This window comes from Thunnus albacares, chromosome 3, assembly GCF_914725855.1.
Source record: "Thunnus albacares chromosome 3, fThuAlb1.1, whole genome shotgun sequence".
In the NCBI taxonomy this organism is placed as follows: Eukaryota; Metazoa; Chordata; class Actinopteri; order Scombriformes; family Scombridae; genus Thunnus; species Thunnus albacares.
Window position 1 is genome coordinate 34,150,403 of NC_058108.1, and position 22,559 is coordinate 34,172,961.

Below are 22,559 nucleotides of genomic sequence, written 5' to 3' on the forward strand. Positions count from 1 at the left end.
AATTCTACTTTTACGAAGCTTAAACACTTTCAGTTTTTGTTGACATTGAAAGGTGATAACTCTACTTAATTCTCAGTATAATGCACTCCAGTACATCACCACCACCCACTACCTCGATAATAAACATAAAGTAGAATTATCACCTTTCTGACAATGTCAACAAAAACTGAAAACGTATAAGCATCGTAAAAGTAGAATTTATGGCAGAGCTGTTGTATTGGATTGCATTAGATTGCACAGGTGTTCCTAATAAAGTGCTTGATGTGTGTATTTCTTCAATCAACATGACAAACTTTAAATTAATCCCTTCTTCCAAATGGAAATCAGCTAACATGAACATGATGTCAGACCAAATTATTGAAGTGAGACTAAGTAAAGCAGCCTCTGTGATTCAGGTTTTGACTCACCTTTCAGCTAGTAAAAAGTTTTCAACAAGGGACAAATAATAACCTATGATGCAAATGGATCGATCAACAGTTAAGACACCATCAATACATTCAAACGTTGCCGTGTTCATGCTCCAGAAAGCACTTCTATTATATTGATTAAATCTTGATTTCAATTTTTAATCAAATTTTATGTCACTTGTGTAATTTTCATTAGCTTTAGCACTGTAGCTAACAGTGGATTATTGTTCTTCTCAGGCAGATAAAGGCAGATAAACCAAACAGTCTGTAGGTTACTGGATGATTTATGATGTGAATTTCACCTGACCTTGAGTTTATCAGTCCTCCAACATGGTGGCTTGTGTTTTTTAAACCACTTGTACCTCGACTGTCCAAATGCTGGATGGTGGGCCTCTGTTGCCCTTCCTCTGTGTGTGTATATCTATCCTGAGGGGCGTCTTTTAATCCAAAAACCTCATTTTGACAGAATGGAAGAAAAAACAAAGAAACGGCAGCAAAACGACAGTTGTACAAATCGACCAGTGCATTGTGTTTTAAAAGTCCAGTTCATCAGGGTCAGGAAATTTGCAAAGTGAGTTCATAATTCAGGCTCTCCTTTTGATTTTGCCGACGTCTTTGCAGGTGAGAAAATTTTTTCAGTCCCTCCTCAGACGAGGCTGAGTCCTCTGCGTCGACAGTTTTCCCACCATCCAACCGCAAACACTTTCCCTCCTTTCATGAGTCCAAATCAACAGAGAGGTGGGTCCATCCCAGTCCAACTGGACACAGAGATTTCCAGGGACTCTGACCGGCTGATGCTGGAAGACTGGCAGACCAGTAGAGATCAGTCCTCCATACAGAAACCTGGAGACACAGTTTGGAGTCCAGTTAGAGTTAAACGTCAGCCACGTGTTAGCAGATATATTGGACCAACACCAAGAGTCTACAGCTATGCTAACAGCTCTGTGAAGCTTTATTTAGACCGAAATGTACAATTTCTTCATCTTTCATTATGCATTCCTCAAGAAATAGAAACAGACTGAAACAACATATAATAATAGTAATCAATCTATATAAATCTTTACATTCCAGCAGTCAATATATCAAGTTTCAATTAGATTTTAATACATAACTAAACATACCCATTGTACTATAAATCATTTATATATTGAGACCTTATCAACAATCACACAGATGACCCATGTGGTGGCAAAGATAATTTAATAAATAAATAAAACATAAAATCTGGGTCAAAACGCTAGAAACTGCGATATAGCTAGACAAAGTTGTTGTATTGGCTGCTGTGTATCAGCTACTATTAATAAAGAAAAAGAAATTTAAGTCATTTATAAACCAAGTTAGTGATGGTTTCTTCCATTTACATGATATATACCCATAATAATGTTGATATTGACCATATCAGATATTTCTTTAGAGAGATTATCTTTGAATATTAGAATTTAGCGTGCAAAGTCATTAAGATTCATCCTCTGGGGACCACGAATGGCTGAACAAAATTTCATGGTATTACATGTAAGAGTTGTGGAGATATTTAGTCTGTGGCTTAGCATGTGGCTAAAAACAAAATTACCAACACATCTGAAGAGTCATACAAAGAACAACCTTTAAGCTGTTTTTGTACGACTTAAACAAATTATGTGCTATAAAAAGCTTCAGAGGTGGTGGTTGGTGTATTTTTATACCCTCAGACAGAGCACTGGTAGCTATTTCCAGTCTTGACGCTAGGCTTAGTTAACTGGCTGCTGGCTGTACTTTCACCAAACATACATTAGAATGGTATTGATCTTCTCATCTAACTCTCTTCAAGAAGAAGAATATGTGTAATTCTCCCTAAATGTCCAATTATACCTTTAAACACTTTGTGAAATAGACCACTGCTGTCTTTGCAAAAGCTGACAAAACAGAAAAAGCTGAACCTTTGCGTAGATCGTTATGGTTGACAGATGTTTCACAGCCTTATGTAATAAAGGTTTTTTTTGGTCTTTTTTCAACATTTTGTTTAGTTTTTAATCAAAGTTTGGCAGGATTAACTTTTCTTCACGTTTTTATAAGGTAGTGAAAGATTAAAGTATTAGAAAAAAGCTTTCCTTCAAACATGAGTTGAAATTAGCAGAATAAGTTCTGAGTGTGCATGAAAATTACATTAAACCCTAAAAATCAACACATCTCACCACCGAGAATAAATAAATCCCTTTTGACAGGTCTTAATAGCTTTAAGTTTCACAGGTTAAGTAGGCAGATGAGAAACTAACTCACTTGAGATGAGAAGATCTCTGCTGCTACGTCTGCGACTCGGTCGCTTGCTCTGCTCCCACCACCCTCCGGATGCTCTTGATTGACAGGTACATCTCCTCCTCGGGGTCGTAGTAATAAAACTTACTCAGATAGGAGATTAGCGGTCTAGAGAGAGGTGAGGGCAAACGCAGAAAAATCAACAACACGGGAACCATGAATGTCTGTACCAGTTGATCTAGTAAATATTGAGATATTTCACTGGATAAGTGAGACCTTTGACCTGCTGGTGGCGCTAGATTAAAGGCCAGTGGATCAATACAGTCATTAGGATTCATCCTCTGGGGACCTTGAATGTCTGGACCAAATTTCATGGCATTACATGCAGCAGATATTTCAGTCAGGACCAAAGTGGTGAAACAGTGCTGCTCTCTCTACTATCACAGGTGTACATTTCAGCAGGTGAATATTTAAATGGTCTGACTGAGTACCTGGGCAGTGGAAGCTCCTGGATGTGGTCGATGCGGACGATTTGTCGGATGCAGAAGCGACAGAGGTGCTGCAGCGACTTCACGTTGCTGAAGCGAGATACGGGATACAGCAGCTGAACCGGAGTGGGAGGAAGCCCTGCAACACACACACACACACACATATAGTATTATCTCCAGTTAACGGATAATAATAAAAAAAAATTCTATATATTGAAATTGTCAACAAATCCCACACAAAGACCAAAACCTACAACTAACGTTCCCAGCCTGTCTGTGGCTCTCAGCCCCAAGCACATTGAAGCACGTTGGTTCCTACTGAAGATGTAAATCTTTCAAAACAGCTCACAAATATAAAGTTTCTGTCTTTCTTTCTTTTTTCTTTTTTAAAAAAAGCTCAGTAATTTCCTAAAACAGATGGGCACTGTGGTTTAAGTCAAAGGAAAGGAAATGGTGCATTTGTTGGGGACTATTTTCAGCGGTGGATTAATACACATTTGATGTTCTAGTGAATATTTCTGCCTGTAGGTTGAGCACATTATAATTATGAAAGCAGTTAATAAACAGGGAGGCCTACTTTACGTACTGTACACAAAAGAGACATAACATGATATAATTTTGAATGGTTTCTGTCTGATAAAATTTACAAGGAAGGAATATGTTTCTCAAATTCACTGATAAAAGAACATATTATTATATTTAATATATATTTTGACAATGTCACATTTTATCAGCCTCATTAAGGAGGATAGAGTTTCAACATTAAGCGATGGCCACATGTGGAAGTTCTGCTATAACTGTGTAGTGTTTGGATGTGAATAATAATATCTACACAAAGTCCAACATGTCAAAAACTTCTTTATGTTTGTTGGTTGTTGTTGGTCATAAATCCAGTTTACAGGTTAATTAACACCAACAACTGGAATGATGGTTAACTGGGCTGGATGTTGGCGTTTTTCAGACGTGACACGTACTTTCCTGCTAACTGATGGCACGTGAACGTGTATTAAAGTGCTCAAAATGGGCAAATATTTGGAGAGACGTTGTAAATACACATACTCACACTTATTGAAGACAAGTGTATGTCCTCAACATACACACAATTTTTCAAGTGTGTCTTAAAACAACAGTCAGGAGCCCAAATGAACATTGAAACATGTTTTTCTTGCTGTAATCATTCCTCCTGTTCATACTGATAAGATCCCTTCATAATGCACTTACAATGGAAGTGATGGAGGACAAAATCCACAGTCCTCCTTCTGTGCAGAAATATATTTAAAAGTTTATCTGAAGCTAATATGAAGCTTCAGCGTCCAAATGAGTCAAATCAAGTAGATATCTTTCAACGTTACAGTCTTTTTAGTGACAAAGTCCCTCTTTTTGTTACTATACTTCCACCTGCAGCTCAACAGGGAAACACTGAAGCTAAAAAGACTGTAAATGTGTCAGATATCCACTTGATATGACTAACTCAGACTGCTGAAGCTGAATATAAGCTTCACATCTACTTTTTTACTTTTGCACTAAATGACTGTGTGGTCACACTGTGGATTTTGTCCCCTGTCACTTACATTGAAAGCACATTTGAAGGAGATCTTTTAATAGCCAGCATGAACAGGAGGAATGATTACAGCCAGGAAAATCCTCTCTCAGTGTTCATATGATCACCTGAGAAATTGTGAAGCTATCCTTTAAGACACTCTCAGCCTCCTACGAGTGTTTAGAGGTCACTCATTAATCTACGATCATTTTTAAGAGCGTCAAAATCCTTTGACCGTTGGTAATCTGACAAATCTTTTGGTTTATGTAACAAAGATTACAATCTGGATGAAGTGAAGAGTAAATGTTGCTGAGTGCAGTTTTATACTGTACACTCATGTACAGTATGTATGCTGGTATGTGGTCAGCTTGCATATGTGCATGAATAACATGAATGACTCATCACGGTAATGTGACATCATGTGTGTGGTGTGTGTCCATATTACATGCCTGAGGTGTTCAATGACCAGCAGATGGATGCATATGTTTCTGTAGGCATTGTGTGTGTGTGTTTGTGTGTGTGTTTGTGTGTGTCAGTTTGCTGTGAGCATGTATTATGCTTGCATATTTGCACATAAATGCATGCATAAATTATGCTGCATAATTTGAGATATGCATGGAACTGTGTGTGTGTGTGTGTGTGTGTGTGTGTGTGTGTCTGTGCTCTTGTACCTCTGTCTTTCTTCTATCCTTCAAAGTGCATTTGAAGGGGATCTTTTAATAGCCAGTATGAACAGGAGGAATGATTACAGCGAGGAAAACCTCAGTGGTCATATGGACACCTGACTTTAAGACAGACTTGGAAAAACTGTGAACTCGTCCTTTAAGGACAAAACACACATACTACAGATGCATTCTCACAATCATAAATCATGCAGGCTGAATGCAGACCTACAGGCACTCAAATATATTCGTCCTCTTCTCTGTGTCTCAGGCACTTCTCACTAAGTGGCAGCTCACATCCATTTTTGATCGGCTTTGGCTGTGTGCAGATATATGACCTATATTTTACCTGGGACTCTGGAGCGGAGGAAGTAGAGGAATTTGCCGTTCTTGGAGTGCATGATGGCTCGCTCAATGAACTCCACCACCGAATGGCAGCGGTCCTCAAACTTCGGGTGACACCATAAGCTGAACGTCCCTGGAGGTGGAGAGAAACGTTTTTTCTTCATGTGACACATGTAGCATTTTATCATCTATTAATCATTCCCACATTAATCTTTAAACATGTGTGTAATTACAGTAAACATGTCAGAGCATCTAGCTCAAGTTACCCGTCTCCTTCAGCCTTTACACCGACTGTTTCTGGCTTCACTCTTACATGCATGACCTGATTAACAGCTTAATCCTGATTGGCTGGGTAATGAAAACAGATCTACCTGAACCATGTTAAAAGGATGGTGTGTAAAAGTAGACAAGAAAGGAACTTTACTGGTTGGTTATTTACTCCAAGTCCTGACTTCAACTTCCTGGAAAATTCTTACTTCTGGGAAAACAATGAATTTTTAATGATGACCTCGTGCTGCACATGTTGGTATAAATAAAAACTTCAACCAGTGAAACCTTAGATTTCCAATTACACTTTGGTTTTGTACAGATAAAAAAAAGGAAATAATGTGTTTATTTGTGAGCTTTAGAGGTGCTGGTAAGTGTGTATCCTTGGAACAACCCAGGCTAGCAGTTTTCCTTTGTTTCCAGTCCTTGTGCTAAGCTAAGCTAAGCTCCTGTGAGGCTGTACATAGGCACAGCAGTGCTTTGGGCTAAAGCTGTAACTACTCATCATGTGGGGAATATGAATGTCAAAATTTCATGGCATATATAAATTGAGATATTTCAGTCTGAACCAAGGTGGTGGACCGACCGACAGACATTAACATCATATTATGAGAAATAATAATAATATTTATCAGTAAAACAGGTAAGACATGTTAGAAATAAAAAGGGTTTGCTAGAATTAATAAATGGCTTTTTTTTTCTTAAAGATACGCGTTGAGAAGTGATATAAAAGATGTCACCAATCCTGCAAGCCTCAGATTCTCAAGCAGGGAGTTCCAGAGCTGAGGGACCCTGACTGCAAAAGTCTGTCATCTTTAGTCTTGAGTCGGGACTCAGGAACAGCCAGCAGAGTCCTGCCCGAGGAGCTGAGGCTGCCCTCTAACTCAGAGGGAAGCAGCAATTCAGCAGTGTGATGTGATCTTGTCTTCTAGTATCTGTTAAAAGCTGAGCAGCTGTGTTTTGTACCAACTGAAGGCATGAGATCATTTTTTTGGCTTAACCCTGAGTACAATGAATTACAGTAATCTAACAGAGATTAAATAAAAGCATGGATGAGCTTGATTGAACCATATTTGTAATTTGTTTTTCAAATGAAAGGTCACTGTCAGGTTTCTGGCTGCAGGTTTGATATTTGTAGACAGGGATTCCAGATGTTTCTGTAAAATAGGAATCGACTTTTGGCCACCGAGGAGAATTATTTCTGATTTGTTTTCATTTAGCTGGAGAAGGTTTTGGGACATCCAGCACTTTATTTCTGCCACACAAGATAAAAGATGATGAAAATCGCCTTCTTCACTGGTTTTTAATGGGACATACATTTTGCATCTGCATAATAACGGTACTGGAATTTGTGTTTATGTATATGTCCTGGTGGCTGCATATATATATATACAGAACAACAAGGGGCCAAGGATGGAGCCTTGGGGAACACCACAGGTCAGAGGGGCCACAGAAGAGGAGGCATTTCCCTCGACTACTGAGAAAGTTCTGTTTGATAAACCAGTCTAGAGCAGTGTCCCTGATGCCAACCCACTATCCAATAGGATAGAGTGATCCACAGTGTCAAATGTAGAGTGCAAAGCGAGAAGAATTTAAATCGAACAATCACCAGCATCAGCTGTAAGTATAGTCTATGCTTTAAAAAACAACAAAAATGTTATTTATTCTTTATTTATTATTTATCTGGAAGCCTTTCTGCCCTCGATTCATGTCAGGCTACGATGCGTTCATGCAAACGTGATCGTGTTGATGTGAACGTGTTGTGTCAGTCGGGGCTGCACGTCTGAATAATGAATGTGTTTGCAGGCATGACTCTAAAGCTTTCTAATGGTGACTCATTAATGGAGAGCCCCGTTCGTATGTATCTTTCATGAGTCACCTTGTTAGTTTGTCACACATGTGGCGTGTTTTCAAATGTGCATGTGGTGTTATGTGAGTGATTCATGATTCATTATTGTATTGTGACCTTATTGAATCTCTGCATGGATGTGTTTGTGTTTATTCACTGCTCTTTATTCCACGTTTCCACTTAAAATCCAGAGTTTAGTGGTTTGCAACTCTTTATTCCCCCTGAATTCATATTTTTAAAACCTTTTCTCTTTTAAAAGTCATTATGAAGACATGACCGGTCACTCTCTGCTTTTATTATTTATTTGTTTTCTGTGCGATGCTGCAGTGTTTTTATGATCTAAATTTTTATCTTATTTATTCTATTCTGCAGTTTATTCATTTTTGTGTGTAAGTTTGAGACAAACATACACATCATAAATAGAAAGAAAAGAGGAAGACATGGAAAATGTAAATATATATCACCAGGGAAGTGACATTTCAGCCAGAAGAGATGAAGATATGTTGCAGGGGAGGAGGACGATGACGACAAACTGGCAGATCAGTTGTTGAATTAATTTGTGTGTGTGTTGGTTTAGATTTACTTTATAATTTAAACATCAACATCAGTGATCATGATAAAACTACATACTTAAAAATGTACAAAAGCAATGAAACCTTTAATGAAACATATGGTGTTTTGTTTCCTCCTGCAAGTTGCAGTTTATGTAACAAAGATTACAATCATCCTCTCATGTACAGTATGAATGTTAGTATGTGGTCAGCTTGCATGTGTGCCTGAGGTGTTCAATGACCAGCATATGGATGCATATGTTTCTGTGTGTGTGTGTGTGTGTGTGTGTGTGTGTGTGTGTGTGTGTGTGTGTGTGTGTTACTTTGCTGTGAGCATGTATTATGCTTGCATATTTGCACATAAATACATGCATAAATTATACAGCATAATGTGAGATATGCATGGAATTTTCTGTGTGTGTATGTGTGTGTGTGTGTGTGTGCTCTTGTATGTCTATCTTTCTACCTTGTGAGGACCAGTTTTGAGCTTCACACTAAGAGTGAGGACATTTTGCAAAATTACGACTTCTTCTCCCGAACGGCTGTTTGGGGGTTAAGACTTGTTTTCAGGGTTAAGGTAAAAGTTATGGTTAAGGTGAGGGTAAGGGTTAGACTCTAACCATATTGGGCCACATTACCTCTGCAAGGGTCTGCGGTCCATACCCACCCAATGTAGTGCTGCATGTGCAGGCTGTCCATCTTACTGTCCTTTTTGGTGTATATCAGGCTCGTCTTTGGTGTTAAGTGTTAGGGGATTATTAAAGCAATCAGTGTAGAGTTGTGAAGTGAGAGGAGCAGCTGGTGTTTTTCCCCATTCTGGATTGCAATTTAAATATTTTTCTTTCAACAATATATCCTCAATGTGACTGAACACAGACACACGGGACGCCACCAGTATTCATTATTTAAACTTCGTTTCAGAGAAATACTGTAATGTTTTGTCCTTCAGTTTGGCAGATGGCTCTAAATAGTATATTACCCATGAGCCTCTGATGCTGTTGCTATGGAGAAGTAGCCAGTGTCATTTAGCGTAGAAATTTTTTTTAAAAAATGGTGCCATATTTGCTAAAATCATCCACAAATTACCCAAAATTTAAAAGTTAATTGATTTAATCTGCAGATTAAATTTTCAGTTTTCAGTTTTTAAGCCGTGTGATTGGATGTTTCTTGCCGAAATGCACATCGGGAGAGTTGTAATGGATTTCGACCTTGAAGTTTTTATGTTCACAGGCTTGTACCTTCAACTTTTCATCAGAGAACCAGATATTTTCTAACATAGCTGTTCAAACCGAGAGAGTTTCATAGAAGAGCTCCAACTGTGAGACATTTAATACTATCTATGAGAAAAATGTATATGGTAAGGATGCTGTGTGTGTGTGTGTGTGTGTGTGTGTGTGTGTGTGTGTGTGTCTCACCGCGGTAGTGCTCCATGCGTGTGTGGTGTGTCACTCCCTGTGACCTGAAGCTGAGGCTCAGGATGTATCGGGGGTCTGAACTGTCTCGGACCAGAAAGGATCCGTCCGGTTTCCCCTTCAGCTTCATCTCTGCGTCCTCCCAGTTCATCGGACCCCAGTACCAGCCGCACTGCACGCAGAGACACAAAGGAGGCTACGTCACATAGTAGTAACGTCAACTTCTCCGTACATGTTTGATCCAAAATATGCAAGTGAGTAACACATGGAAAAACCTTAGCAACAACCTTAGCAACGCTTGTGGGAACAATCTGACATCATCATGAGGAGGAAGTGGAGGTAACTTTGCAAACAGAGCATTCAGAGCAGTGGCTTTTGACTTGCATTTCTACACACGTTAACCTCAGGTTGTGGTAACTTTAACCATGTTTAACATAATATCTGACATCATAACCGTATATTAATAACAGAAAACCAGAAAAAGTATAATATGTCCCTGTTATCACGTGTTTTAAAAGTAAACAAAGATGATGAGAGATGGACAATATGCAAGTTGATGATCTCTAAATCTCTCTGTAAAAAAGCCAGCTAACATAACTCCAACATGTGTTCCACCTGAATGAAAGACGTGACAATAAATAAATGTAGGATTATTGATTTTTACAGAAATTTATAGTAATGTTTTCTCGCTTTTTTCTCTAAAGTGACAACACATTACTCGCAGTTGGTCTCACCTTCTCCAGCTCTCTCAGACTGGCGGTGAAGTTACTGGCTTCAGACCGCCGTAGGGCGCACAGCATGGGGGGCGGAGCCTGTCTCGCAGTGGGTGGAGCATCAGCCGGCAATGGGTTTGAATGCGGAAGGGCCCGGAGGAAAGCGTCTAAATCAGGGAGAGAGTGTCAGGAGAGCTAAATGAAGCACTTTTAACATCAACATGTCACGTTCTTATAAATATTTCCTCTTTAGAGCACAGAGGAGTTGATCCCATCGGCCCCCGCTGACACGTCTTACCATTGAGGCTGAGACTGTGCTGGATGGTGGCGTGGGAAGGAGGAGGAGGAGGGGGGAGAGGCAGGGGGAGGGACTGCAGGGAGGCTCCCATAACACTCACTAGGAAAGGGCCAGGCTGAGGCCCGGCTATGTCATCTGGATGAAGGACAGGAAGGAGAGGAGAGAGGAAGAGAGGAAGGGAACAAGGGTGTAAAGAGGTAAGGGGTGAAAGGAAGGAGGGAGAGGAAAAAAAAAAGTGCCAAAAAGTAAGGAAAGAGGAAGAGAGAGGAGGGGGGAAGATAGCAGAAGAAGGAGGGATAGAAGTCTTCTCAACACCATCGGACAGAAAAGACTTAACTAATAATATGTTTGTTGATATCTTGTATTTTCCTTATATCAACAAATCCCATGAAAAGACCAAAACCAGCAATGACTTCTAACAAGTATTGTGTTTGTATTCAAATCTGATATATCCTATTCTTCTGTGGCATAGTGCTTCATCGTTGTCCAAAAACTATTAAAGGCGACGTACCACGCACATTTCCAGGTTTATATTTTTATTCTGAGACTCTACTGGAATATCTTTGCATGATTTACAGTTATTATTATTATTATTATTATTATTATTATTATTATTATTATTATTATTATTTATCTTATACTGGCCCTTTATGCAGCCCTTTAGTTCAGCCTCTGTCTGAAACAGGCAGTTTTAGCTCCTGTCTCTTTAAGAGCTAACTCTGTTCTGATTGGCCAGCTCCCAGAGGCTACGTAAACGAACAAGAGTAGTCAGATTTCATTTCTTTTTCTCGTTCTTTACTTGAAATGTAAATTTCTCAAATACATCCGTACATGTTCGAGCTCGATTCAGATCCAAAAAATGCCAGTGGACGACGTGAGAAACCGTAGCAACAAAGGCTACGAAAGAGACGGACGTTTGTGGGCATGTGCGAACAATCTGGGAGCATTTCTAGATATGTTCACCTGACAATGTTTAACATCATAACAGTATATAAATAACAGGAAATCACAAAAAACAGCAAGTCCTCCAAATTAAAGAGCTGTTTGACCATGTGACTCCAGAACAACATGTAGGGGTGTTTTCTAATCTGGCGCCCCTAGTGGCAGTTATCGGCAGGACAGCCTCATTTGACTGTGCTTTCCCTAACCTTTACCAATCAATGTTAAAAAATAATGGTGTTTTATGATATGACAACACTGTTGTTAAGGTCTGATTAGATTTAACTATAGTTATAGTTTTTTAAAAACTGCCTCGACTCGCAGTTATAAACACGAAACGAACAGTCGTCTCCTGCGGCAAAGTCCACTATTGGCTTATTGCCCCCATTCACCCCTCGTCCTCTGACTGAGGGAATCTGTCCATATATATATATACATATACATCATCTGAACTGCACCATGCTGCGGGCATCTGTCACTCAAATGTAACTATGGGTCGTTTCTGGGCAGCTAACATGTTTCTTGGGAGGACAGTCTCTTAAAAAAACATCAGAGAGCCTCACTGTTGGACTGGATGACATGTTCCTTCTTTACCATGACACACACACACACACACACTGTCCTGCTGCCAAAAATACCCACTAGAGCACCAAATGTAGATTCATCCACCGCTGAAAATAGTCCCCAACAAATCCACTATTTCCTCCTTCTCCTCCTTTGTTTGTCAAATACTGCAGCGTCCAGCTGTTTTATGAAATTACTGAGCCAAGCGTTCTTGGTTTTGGTCTTTTCGTGATTTACAAATCCAAACACAGTGTCTGTGTTTAGGTCTGCTGAATATGTGGGTCAGAAAATAACAGGCTTGGAGCAAAAAAAATGTATCTTAAAGGTCAGAGAGATGCTCATGAAATATAAAATGCCCTGATACTTAGGAATATACTTTTTACATTTCACATCATTTACAGTTTATTTCCTGTGAGTGCAAGCTGCCCTTTGTTGGGAATCTCTGTATGGGTGTTTGGTTCTTGTGTGTTTTGATGACAGAACAAAGAATGGACAGTTTTAGTGTTTTTAATATTTTATCTTTGGTTTTATTCATTATAATCTTTTGGTTTTCCTTTGCTCTCTGAAGCTCTTTGTAGCTATTACAAATAAAAGGATTATTATTAATAATAAATATGTCCCTAAAAGTCTAAGCAACAAAAGAAAAACTTGTTTTTTTTCCCCCCGGTGCAGATTGTTTTCCTGTGTTGAGGGTAAAAACTGTTTTTTTCCTTTGGCATCGATTGAGTCATTGCACCAAGATTTCAAATTAAATTTGTCGTTTGCAGCTGACCTTTCAAAGCTCTTCCAATCAGATTACAGCAGATTACAAAAACTCGTCTGTGTCAAGAGTTTCCAGAAATGTATGACACAAACAAAACTGATAAGCCAGAATTTGACTAAGACAGAAATATTATGAGAAACTGCCAGAGCTTCCTTTTCATCTAAACTTGAAAAGGCGACGGTAAAACTCCCTGCGACCGACCGAAGACTTGATCAGGCTTCAACTGTTATCTTGCTATCATATACAGTATTTCTCTTCATTTCTGTAGTAGTAGCAAGAAAAAGTTGCAATGGTAGTGATAGAAATAGAATTTGTACTAGCAGTAGTTTTATAAATAATAGTACAGTCGTAGAGGTAGCAATAATGCTATTATTAGCACGTCAGTAGTGATAACAGTAGCAGTATTAGATTAGAAATGTAAAATTAGTAGCATTTAACAAAACATTTAAGTCACCCACAGAGAGTCTGATAAAAATGCATCATGTGGCAGAAGAAGCATCTTTCTCTCCACTACTACGATGATCAGAAATATTGTACATAGACATATTATGTAGTTGTACGTCTGTGTACTATAGATGCCACATTAGGCGCCGCTAGTCATTGTATTAATGCATCAACTCGGCTGCCATATTGATCCGGGGTAACCTCCCCTCTGAATGCATATAAGTTTATCTGCTCTTACAGCGATCACCACTCACTGGATTGTCAATCAATTTACTCAATTTTCCAGCACTTCCTGTTATCACAAAATACCAACTAGAATACTTTGTTGATCAAAAATGATGGTGTGTGCTTGGACACAGGCTGTATCCAGGTTTACTTTGCTTTTTATTATCAATTAGTCTGTCGATTATTTTCTTGATCAATTGATTAGTTGTTGGTTTATAAAATGTCAGAAAATGGTGAAAATGTCCATCGCTGTTTTCCAAAACCAAAGACGACATCCTTAAATGTCTAGCTGAGACTCATCCCACAGCCCAGAATGCTGCATCTACAGTATGTGCATATATCATATATATCTGCATTTTAATGAACATAAACATGACGTCTGCCACCTCAGATTTATGGGCATAGAGGTGGTTAACATGCCCAGACTGTTACTCCAGAGAGAAGCTTTCTGGATAAACATTTTTTGCATGCTCTCTCACACCTAATGGTTTAAATGAGGATTTTTCATTTTTTGACATGTTTTTTGAAACTTTGAGTTGATTTTTTTATGTCCTAAAGTGCTACTGCTGTGAATATCTTTGCTCCTATGGATGTTTATGCCAGATGTATCTTCTTAACGAATCAGTCAAACAAGCACGCTGAGGAAGGGCTCTGTGTATTAAATAATCTTGTTAGCATAAGTCATGTTATGCAGATTTTTGAGTTTGTTTTGTGTATCGATTTTGAAGTTCTAGCACCCGTGCATTTCATAGAAGGAGAGGATGTTAAGCGTGTTTCCTCAATTATTGTTTATATCTATGTATATACACATCGGAAAACCAAAAGATAAAGAGTTTACAGATGTAGAGACAGACAAGAAGAAGAGAAAAGTACCTAACAGACTGAGACTTCGACGTGGAGGAGGGGGAGGCGTGGGAGGGTGTGGCGTATTTGCCCCTCGCCGCGAAATATCCACATCCACCAGAGAAACAGTCTCACCTGAAGCCAGAAGAGAAGCAGGAGGAGGAGGAGGAGGAGGAGGAGGAGGAGGAGGAGAGAAAACAGACAAACAGAGAAAGAAAGCAAAGAGAAAGATGGTTTGTATATCTGATGCTGCTGTGTTTTGTCTGTGCTGCAGAGTGCCATTAAAGCTGCACCAGGCAGGCAGGATGTTTATGGGAAATTACACCCAGCTAATCAGCCTAAATCACTGCAATAAAAAAGAACATCCCATCCCCGCTAATTGAGATGTTGCAGACTCATTGTTTACCAAAGTGAAATTCTGCACTTTGGGGATGGTTACTGGCAGAGAAAGAAACAAATTCCAATGTAAGACCCAAATCCCCACCGTCTCCTAAACAGTAGAGGAAACTGGACTCACCCAGATTAGATCTCTTCCTCTATGATCTCTTTAGCTTTCCTCTTTGGTTCTGAAACATCATAGACCAGCTGCCTTGGTAAACATGAGCATGCTGAGCGCAGGACTTCTGGGTTTCTGAAGTCCCCAATATTTCAAACAGCTCACCCTCTCTCCTATGGGGCCGACCGCCAGTGTGAAATGTTGCCTGGTGTAGCTTTAATGTTTCTGTCTAATTGGTGGTTAGCCCTGTGTGAAGCATGTGTTCATTAAACACCAAAAACTATATATAAAAAAACCCTTATATTCAAGAAGTAAAATAAGCAAAACCGAGACCTACGAGCGATGTGGGAAACCAGAATTTACATCTGAGCCCCCGTGGAGGTGTTGTGGGATGATTCTTATAAAGTCAGCTAAATAATTTTTGCCAGCTGAGCTGCAGACCTGCTCACACTTCTTACCCACAGGCCTTTGCCTTGCGCTAAATCATGTCTTTTAGGATCTGGTGCACCAGTTACAGAGTTTGAATGGTAACAGTTTTTATTTTTATCATCTAGTTCTTTCAGTCCTTAAACAAAAAAGTAGGCTACATCAGTTAAAGGTTGCGATGAGTGTAGAGAATCTACATGTACAGTGGATTGTATTTAAAAGATATGGCTGTCGATTTTCTATATTTTACCTATTGTCAATAAATCTCATGTTTGGAGCCAAACCAACATTGAACTGATCTACTGACAAGTATTGTGTGTGTATCCAAAGCCTGATATATCTTATTCCTCTGTGCTGTAGACCTCTGCTGTTGTCCAAAAACTATTAAAAACACATCAATGAACCACACCGAGTGGGAACTGGGTGACATGTTCCTTGTCCCCAAAGAGTTTGGTCACTGTAGTTTGTTTAGAAACGGCTCCAAAGACCAATAACAGCAATCAGGTTTTGACTCTCTTAAGTATTCCACTGCTCTGCTAGCATGTTGTGCTACATATCACAAAGTCTTGACTTTTTACTGAACTTCTTTGAGAAATTTACAATGTCTGGGTCAGAGAATGAACAATACGACGAGCATGAAAAACTGGTGATTGTTTACTGTAAAGAGAAACGGGCGGCCTCTTCCTGACACAGAACTACTCTCCGGAGACTGAAAACGTGATCGCTGTTATTGGTCTTTGGAGCCGTTTCTACACAAACTAACGTGACCAAACTCTTCATAATGAAGGAACATGTCACCCAGTGCAGCGGTGTGACTCATTGACGTGTTTTTAATAGTCTTTGGACAACCATGGAGGTCTACGGCACAGAGGAATAAGATGTATCAGGGTTTGGATACACACAAAATACCTGTTAGTTTATCAGTTCATTGTTGGTTTGGCTCCAAACATGAGATGTGTTGACAATAAGAAAAATATAGAAAATCACCAAACATATCCTTCAACATTTATGTATAATTGTCTCAATAACTGTGCTAACCTGATATAATTACAGCCTCACAGTTTCTACAAATAACATTTATGTACTTGGAATAAAACTTGCATTGATTCAGTTTATAACAGTGGTAGCAGTGGTGGCAAAAGTATTCAAATTATACTTCAGTAAAAAATAGCGATTCAGTGTAAAACTATTTCATTACATGAAAAAATCGTCCATTCAAAATTTCAATCAAGTAAAAGTACATAAGTGTATAGTACAGCAAAATGTACTATCAAAAGTGAAATTATTCTAATGCAGAATGGCCTATTTGCTGTCTGCCAAACTAAAAAGTCACAACTGTTATTGGCCTATGATTAATCTTTTTTATTATCAGAGTTGTATTCATTTTGACAGATAGTCAAATATACACAGAAACCAGGAGTAAACACATGTAAGGGCATTGACAACGACTGGTAATAGTAACAATAATGACACCTAATTAGATAAATAAACCATGATTCATCTATCATTCTGATTTAATAAATATTAATAAAGCTATTAGTTATAACTTATTAAACTTTGATTAAGTACGCCTTATTAGAAAGTGGTATCCGGCATTTTCTGTGTAGCTAGTGGAGGTGGAACTAACTGGAACTACTTTATATACCGTTGAACATTTTATTTCTGCAACAATGCATCATATTTTATACGTTTACTGCATGTTTTGTGTGTAAAATGTTGAGCTGTATCATATAAATGTAAAACCAGATAAATGTAGCAGAGCAAAAAGTACAATATATACAGTATAGTAGTGTCAAGACTTAATATACACATTTTCAACTTATGGGCAACTGTGGCTCAGGAGGTTGAGCGGGTTGCGGTTTGACCTCCAGTCCGCAAGTCGAAGTGTCCTTGGGCAAGATACTGAACCCCAAATTGCTCCTGGTGTGTGAGTGTGTGTGTGAATGGGTGAGTATAGAAACATTGTGGTGAGTCAATTTCCATTTGTGATAACAGAGAAATGTATAAAAGTATATTTAAAACTTTGGAAAATCAACCAATGGCGTGTTGGGGCAGTTAGTCTGTCTGAAGTGACTTCCTTTAATGGACCACACAATGTTTATGACCATAATCCAACATAATCAAGATGCTATATTAGTTTTGGTGGAGAGTTTTAGTGTTTTGTTGTGTAAATAAAGTGTCAGAGTTACAGCCAAAGCAGTGAGCGGCCCTTACCAGTGAAAGCAGAGAGCGAGGCAGAGAGCGAGGCAGGGGAGAAGGCACTGTGGGCCCTGGTCAGTCTGGGCTGGCTGTGGCTGCAGGACAGACACCAAGACAAGAAGGAGAAGAATGCAAAAAGCGTGTTAAGTGCAGAGAAGAAGTGTTAGTAACTGCAAAAGTTCACAACGTTAGCTTTTTAGGTATATGTGCATGTGTGTCTGCAGTTTTGGGTCCTGCAGGTTTCTTGGTTTTTTACTTTTTCTGTTTGATGCTCAGCAGTCAGACTTCTGAAGCTAAGATTTTTTTTAATCATAGCCTTCCTTCCGCATGCCGCTGTGCATAATGACTAAGCAGTGAGCGGGATCGAGGGTGACAAGCCACAAAGGTTTGAAAAAAACTCAACATCTGATCACATGCAGCACCAAAAAAGTTGTTGAACGTCTGACAGGCGGCCAATAAGCTGCCAGTCGGAGGAGTTAGAACTAATCCAAGCCAGTAGAAAACAGTTCATGGCAGAAAACATGAGTGAGTTTTCATCTGATGACTGGAGTCAAATGTGCTTTTTTTAAAAGGTCAAATGATTTTGGAGCTGCAACAATTAGTCAATTAATTGATTAGTCAGCAACTATTTTGATAAACGAATAATCATTTTAGTCATCTTTTAAGCAACTATGCCAAAATTTGCTGGTTTCAGCTCCTCAAATGTGATGATTTAATGTTTTTCTTTGTCAGACATGATCATGAACTATGTGTCTTTGGGTTTTGTACTGTTGGTCAGACAAAACATCTAAAGATGTAACCACTCTGGGAAATCATAACAGATTTTTACTATTTTCTTTTTTATAGAGAACACAATTAATCAAGTAAATAATCAGCAGATTAATAGATAATGAGAATAATGTTAGTTGCAGCCCTGAATGATTTTACTGCTCATCAAGTCTCTGAGTTTTTATTTTACATGACTGCAATCATAGACCATGATTTTTTATAAGCTGGACCATTTCTGTTTTTAGTCCTTAAACTTCCTGACCTACATATGGAGGCTATTTAAACCATCAGATTTGTGGCTTTATTCACAACTTCTGACCATGTCTGATTCCAATTTGGGGGCAGTTGTAATGAAAGTCATGAAGGGACACTTTCTGCCCAATAAAAAAAGAAATATTTTACCTCTTCTAACATTTCCAGACATTCACCTTTTCTACATCTCTGACCTATTATTGATTTTGCTCATTGAGGTAAATAAAAACAGTTTATATCTTGGCTCTAAATGCTCCTCTGGAATAACTTCCCATATGTCATTCATTCAAGATTTGATCTCTTCTCACTGACAATGAGAAAGAAGAATATTACATTTTGAGACTAATCTTGGACAGTTTGGGGCCATGTGGACCTGCTCACCTGTCCGCATCCTGCTCAGCACCAGCGGCCATGTCCACCAGACTCCCGGCAGAAGATACTGAATAGGTCACTGAGGGCCTCTTGTCCAGGAGGTGATTGGAGCCGCTGCAGCTTTTAGTCCGGAACAGTTTACTCAGGCGGATCTTTAACGAGCCCTTTTTGGACTTCCCTGGAACTTTGAGTGTCTTTTCTCCACCTGCCCGACCCGTGGGAGTCCGCGGCGCACTGGCGCACCGCTCCGGCCGCCTCCTCGGTGTCGACGCCTGGCTCTGGTTTGGGCTTGTGGCCCAAGGTGAGCTCTGTACCGGTGTGGGTGACGGGGACGTGGCTGAAACCTGGGTGGCCACCTCTGATTCCCCAGAGGTTACCTGCCGGCTAGATAAGTTCCCATGAAGGCTGCACACCTGCGCGCCGAGGTTCGCCGCTGCCGCCGCCTCTGTCGCCGCCGGTGCCATCTCCTCCACCTGCCTCCTCAGCTCCGCTTGGAAACTGCTGATGGAGAAAGCCCCGGACATTTTCTTAACTATTTCCCTTTTCCTATTGAGCAAAAACTCGCGGCGTCCGTTCTCATCATCCGTCTCATCCTCCGGGCATTCGTCCATGCCCAGACCGGCAACATCCTCGCTCCCCAGCCCTTCCAGCACCAACAAAGCATCGCTAGTCTCTGTCGGGTCATCCCCGGGCTCCACTCCCCGTCCTACCGGCCCGTGTGCTCCCTGACAGGAACACTGCGGGAGCTCTCCTGCTTTGAACAGCATCTTGGGTACCGCACCGACCCCCAGCTCCCCGAACCGCCGGGCCAGCTCAAACACGGCTCCCTCTCTGTCCCTGGTGGCGCATCCCCATTTAGAGTCAATCACGGTGAGAGGGTTGGATCTCTCCGACAATAAGGGCCACTCGGGTGGGGTGGTGATGAGTCGATGCCGGCGGCATAGCTCCGCAGCTCCCTGCATCTCCGCGGATACAGAGACCGGCGTATGCGCTCCCCATGTCCGGTCCAGCAGGTTCTGCTGCTGCTGCACGTCTCCGGGACTCAGGGTGTTGTTGTTATTGACAGCCGGGCCGGAGCAGCCAGACCCCGGGCTCTGCTCCAAACCCAGAGCATCCCTCGGCGGATTCAGATGATCTAATTCTAAAATCCCCTCTCCGTTCCGCATTATATTGGAAAACACCAGCAGCTGAGGCCGTAGGCCGGGGCTGGGAGCGAAGTCAAAGCCCTGGGCCTCCATGGGGCTCTGCGGCGGAGGAGGCGCGGACAGCGGGGCTCGGCTCTCCGTCACCCCGGTGTCAGGTGCAGCCGTGCCCTCGCCGCTCGCCTGCGCTTTGTTCAGGCGGCTGCTGGGATGCTCGAGGCCCGCCGTCGGATCTCGGCTGATATCCAACCCCGCTTTGACGCCGCTGTGAGCCAGGACCTCCTTCCCCAGCCCTGCCACCACTCCTCCCGGCGGCAGATTCCTGTTTTCTGCGTCCAAGCGGTCATCCTCGGCCGCGGAAACCAGGCGCATCAACACGAAATCGGGCGACATATCTTGCGCGTTGTTCATAATTATTCCTCAGGATCGCGAAATGAGAATTATTAGGCGATACTTCACATAGCTAACCGCGGAGATCTCTTTCCTATAATAAAGAAAGGGCCAAGCCGTCGCTGCCTCCCATAAATAGGCTATGAGAGAAAATGCCAAAAAATATACCAGGCGTTTTTTCTCATCCTCCTCCCCTACGCCAAGACAGCATCCATCTGTCAAAAAACAGGGAAATGAGTGCAGTTTGCTCCCGGCAGCAGGCGGACCCCTGGGTCACACATGCAGTCTGATTTCAGTAGAATAAAAGCCCCAGAGTCTCCGGTCAGTGACCACAGTCTGCCTCTGTGTTCCCAGCCAGGCCCCACCCGCCCCTCCTCCGCTCAGCCCATAATACCACTTTATGAGCACCGATGATGAGAGCTATAAATTAGTCTGTGGCATTTTAATATCACAGGGCTACCTGATCTAGCCCCACATCTGAACCGCTGATTTCTGTTTTCTTTCCTTATAAGGGGCTAAAGGTAAAAATAATAATAATAATAATTCATAAAGCAAAACACCGCTGTCCTCTTTATATTATTCATTCATAAATCAATAACCACTCTGTTTCTGTGATGCTCCAATGCAGGTTTTCATTATATTGGTTTTAATATATGTTTTATCAGCATTTTTTCATCCTAATTGTCACTTATTTTGTGACGTGGTCACTATTTTTAGAAAAAAATTAAAAATTAAAAAAAAAAAAATCAGTGGATAACTTCTTTGCACATAATATGTATTTGGTGATGTCGATGTTTTCATCCAACTTGTGCAGTGTTTCTTATTGTTAATCCCATGTGAGGTCAGTTGTGACACTGCATAATATTAAAGGGGCACTTCAACGATTTTACACACAACGATCTGTTTTCTCGTCCCGGAGAGTATGGAAGATTTAAAAAGCCTAAATAAAAACAAATCAAACAAATAAATAAAGTGAAATACAATATGCATTGTTGTTGTGTGTTTCTCATTTTTATGTAGCCTGTATTAGTGTGTCATAATTAGTATACGTGTGTGTGTGTGTGTGTGTGTGTGTGTGTGTGTGTGTGTGTGTGTGTGTGTTAAAAGGACAATTATTTATTTTTTGTCCTACAGAATGAATCGTTTTTCATTATGACATTAAAATCAAATCACAGCACAGAATACAAAGGAGGTGAATTGTGTTTGAGTGTTGACCAGCAGGGGGCAGCATAGAGCCGCCAATACTAAATACAAAGCACTGTCATTAGTTTCCATGAGGAGGTGCAAGGAGCTTTTTTTCTGTTTTTGAGATAGAGATGCATCATCAGTGCCAAAATGGCATTCAGTTTGAGTTTAATTACATTGAACGACAGACTTTAGCTGACATGAGGCGTCCATGTTTGTTTGGTTATTATCATTAAGTGCCAAGTTGGATATACGTATCGGGGCTTTCAGAAAATCACAGTTCCCCAGTTGTAATTGCAACTCGGAGGTTGATGTGAGCTATTGTTACAAATCAAAAACTCTTAACGATACGATAACTTCCATATGACATGAATCTGGTATCGTCACTGATGGCAGCCATGATATGCTGCCTTTCACATTAAAGCTATTTCCTGTGAGCTAGCCGGTTGCTAAATGGTAAATGCAGGCTACAGTCAATAGTGTCACAATGAAAAACAATTCACACTAAAAAATCACTGGGTCCAAATTAATACAATTTGGGTCTATAAAGCACCAAAAAATAAGCTAAGACAAGGGGGCGTTTCAAGTCCGTTTTAGGGTTATTTTTTATATTACTGTTGGGTTTCTTACCCAAACTAAAAGCTGGTGGTTGCAAATTCTTATAATCAACTCCACCTTCTTTTAAACCAACATATCACTGTTTGTCATTGATTGTTTATAACGTGTATCCTTTGCAGTTTTGAATGTCATATGCACTTTGTTTTTGTTTTTTTGACACTTTTAAGCT

General features: G+C 40.4%; 1 protein-coding gene across 1 annotated transcript; it reads right to left on the reverse strand.

The window, feature by feature from the left end:
- Positions 1 to 206: 206 nt before the first annotated feature.
- On the reverse strand, positions 207 to 20,889 carry socs7 (suppressor of cytokine signaling 7). The gene is made up of 10 exons (XM_044341030.1): positions 19,065 to 20,889; positions 17,679 to 17,758; positions 14,573 to 14,677; positions 10,765 to 10,899; positions 10,488 to 10,633; positions 9,757 to 9,925; positions 5,679 to 5,807; positions 3,131 to 3,266; positions 2,664 to 2,807; positions 207 to 1,250 (listed from the first exon to the last, which is right to left on the reverse strand). The coding sequence occupies exons 1-9, from the start codon at positions 20,606 to 20,608 to the stop codon at positions 2,687 to 2,689; spliced, it is 2,565 nt and encodes an 854-aa protein (XP_044196965.1). The 5' UTR covers positions 20,609 to 20,889; the 3' UTR covers positions 207 to 1,250; positions 2,664 to 2,686.
- Between the last annotated feature and the right edge of the window lie 1,670 nt (positions 20,890 to 22,559).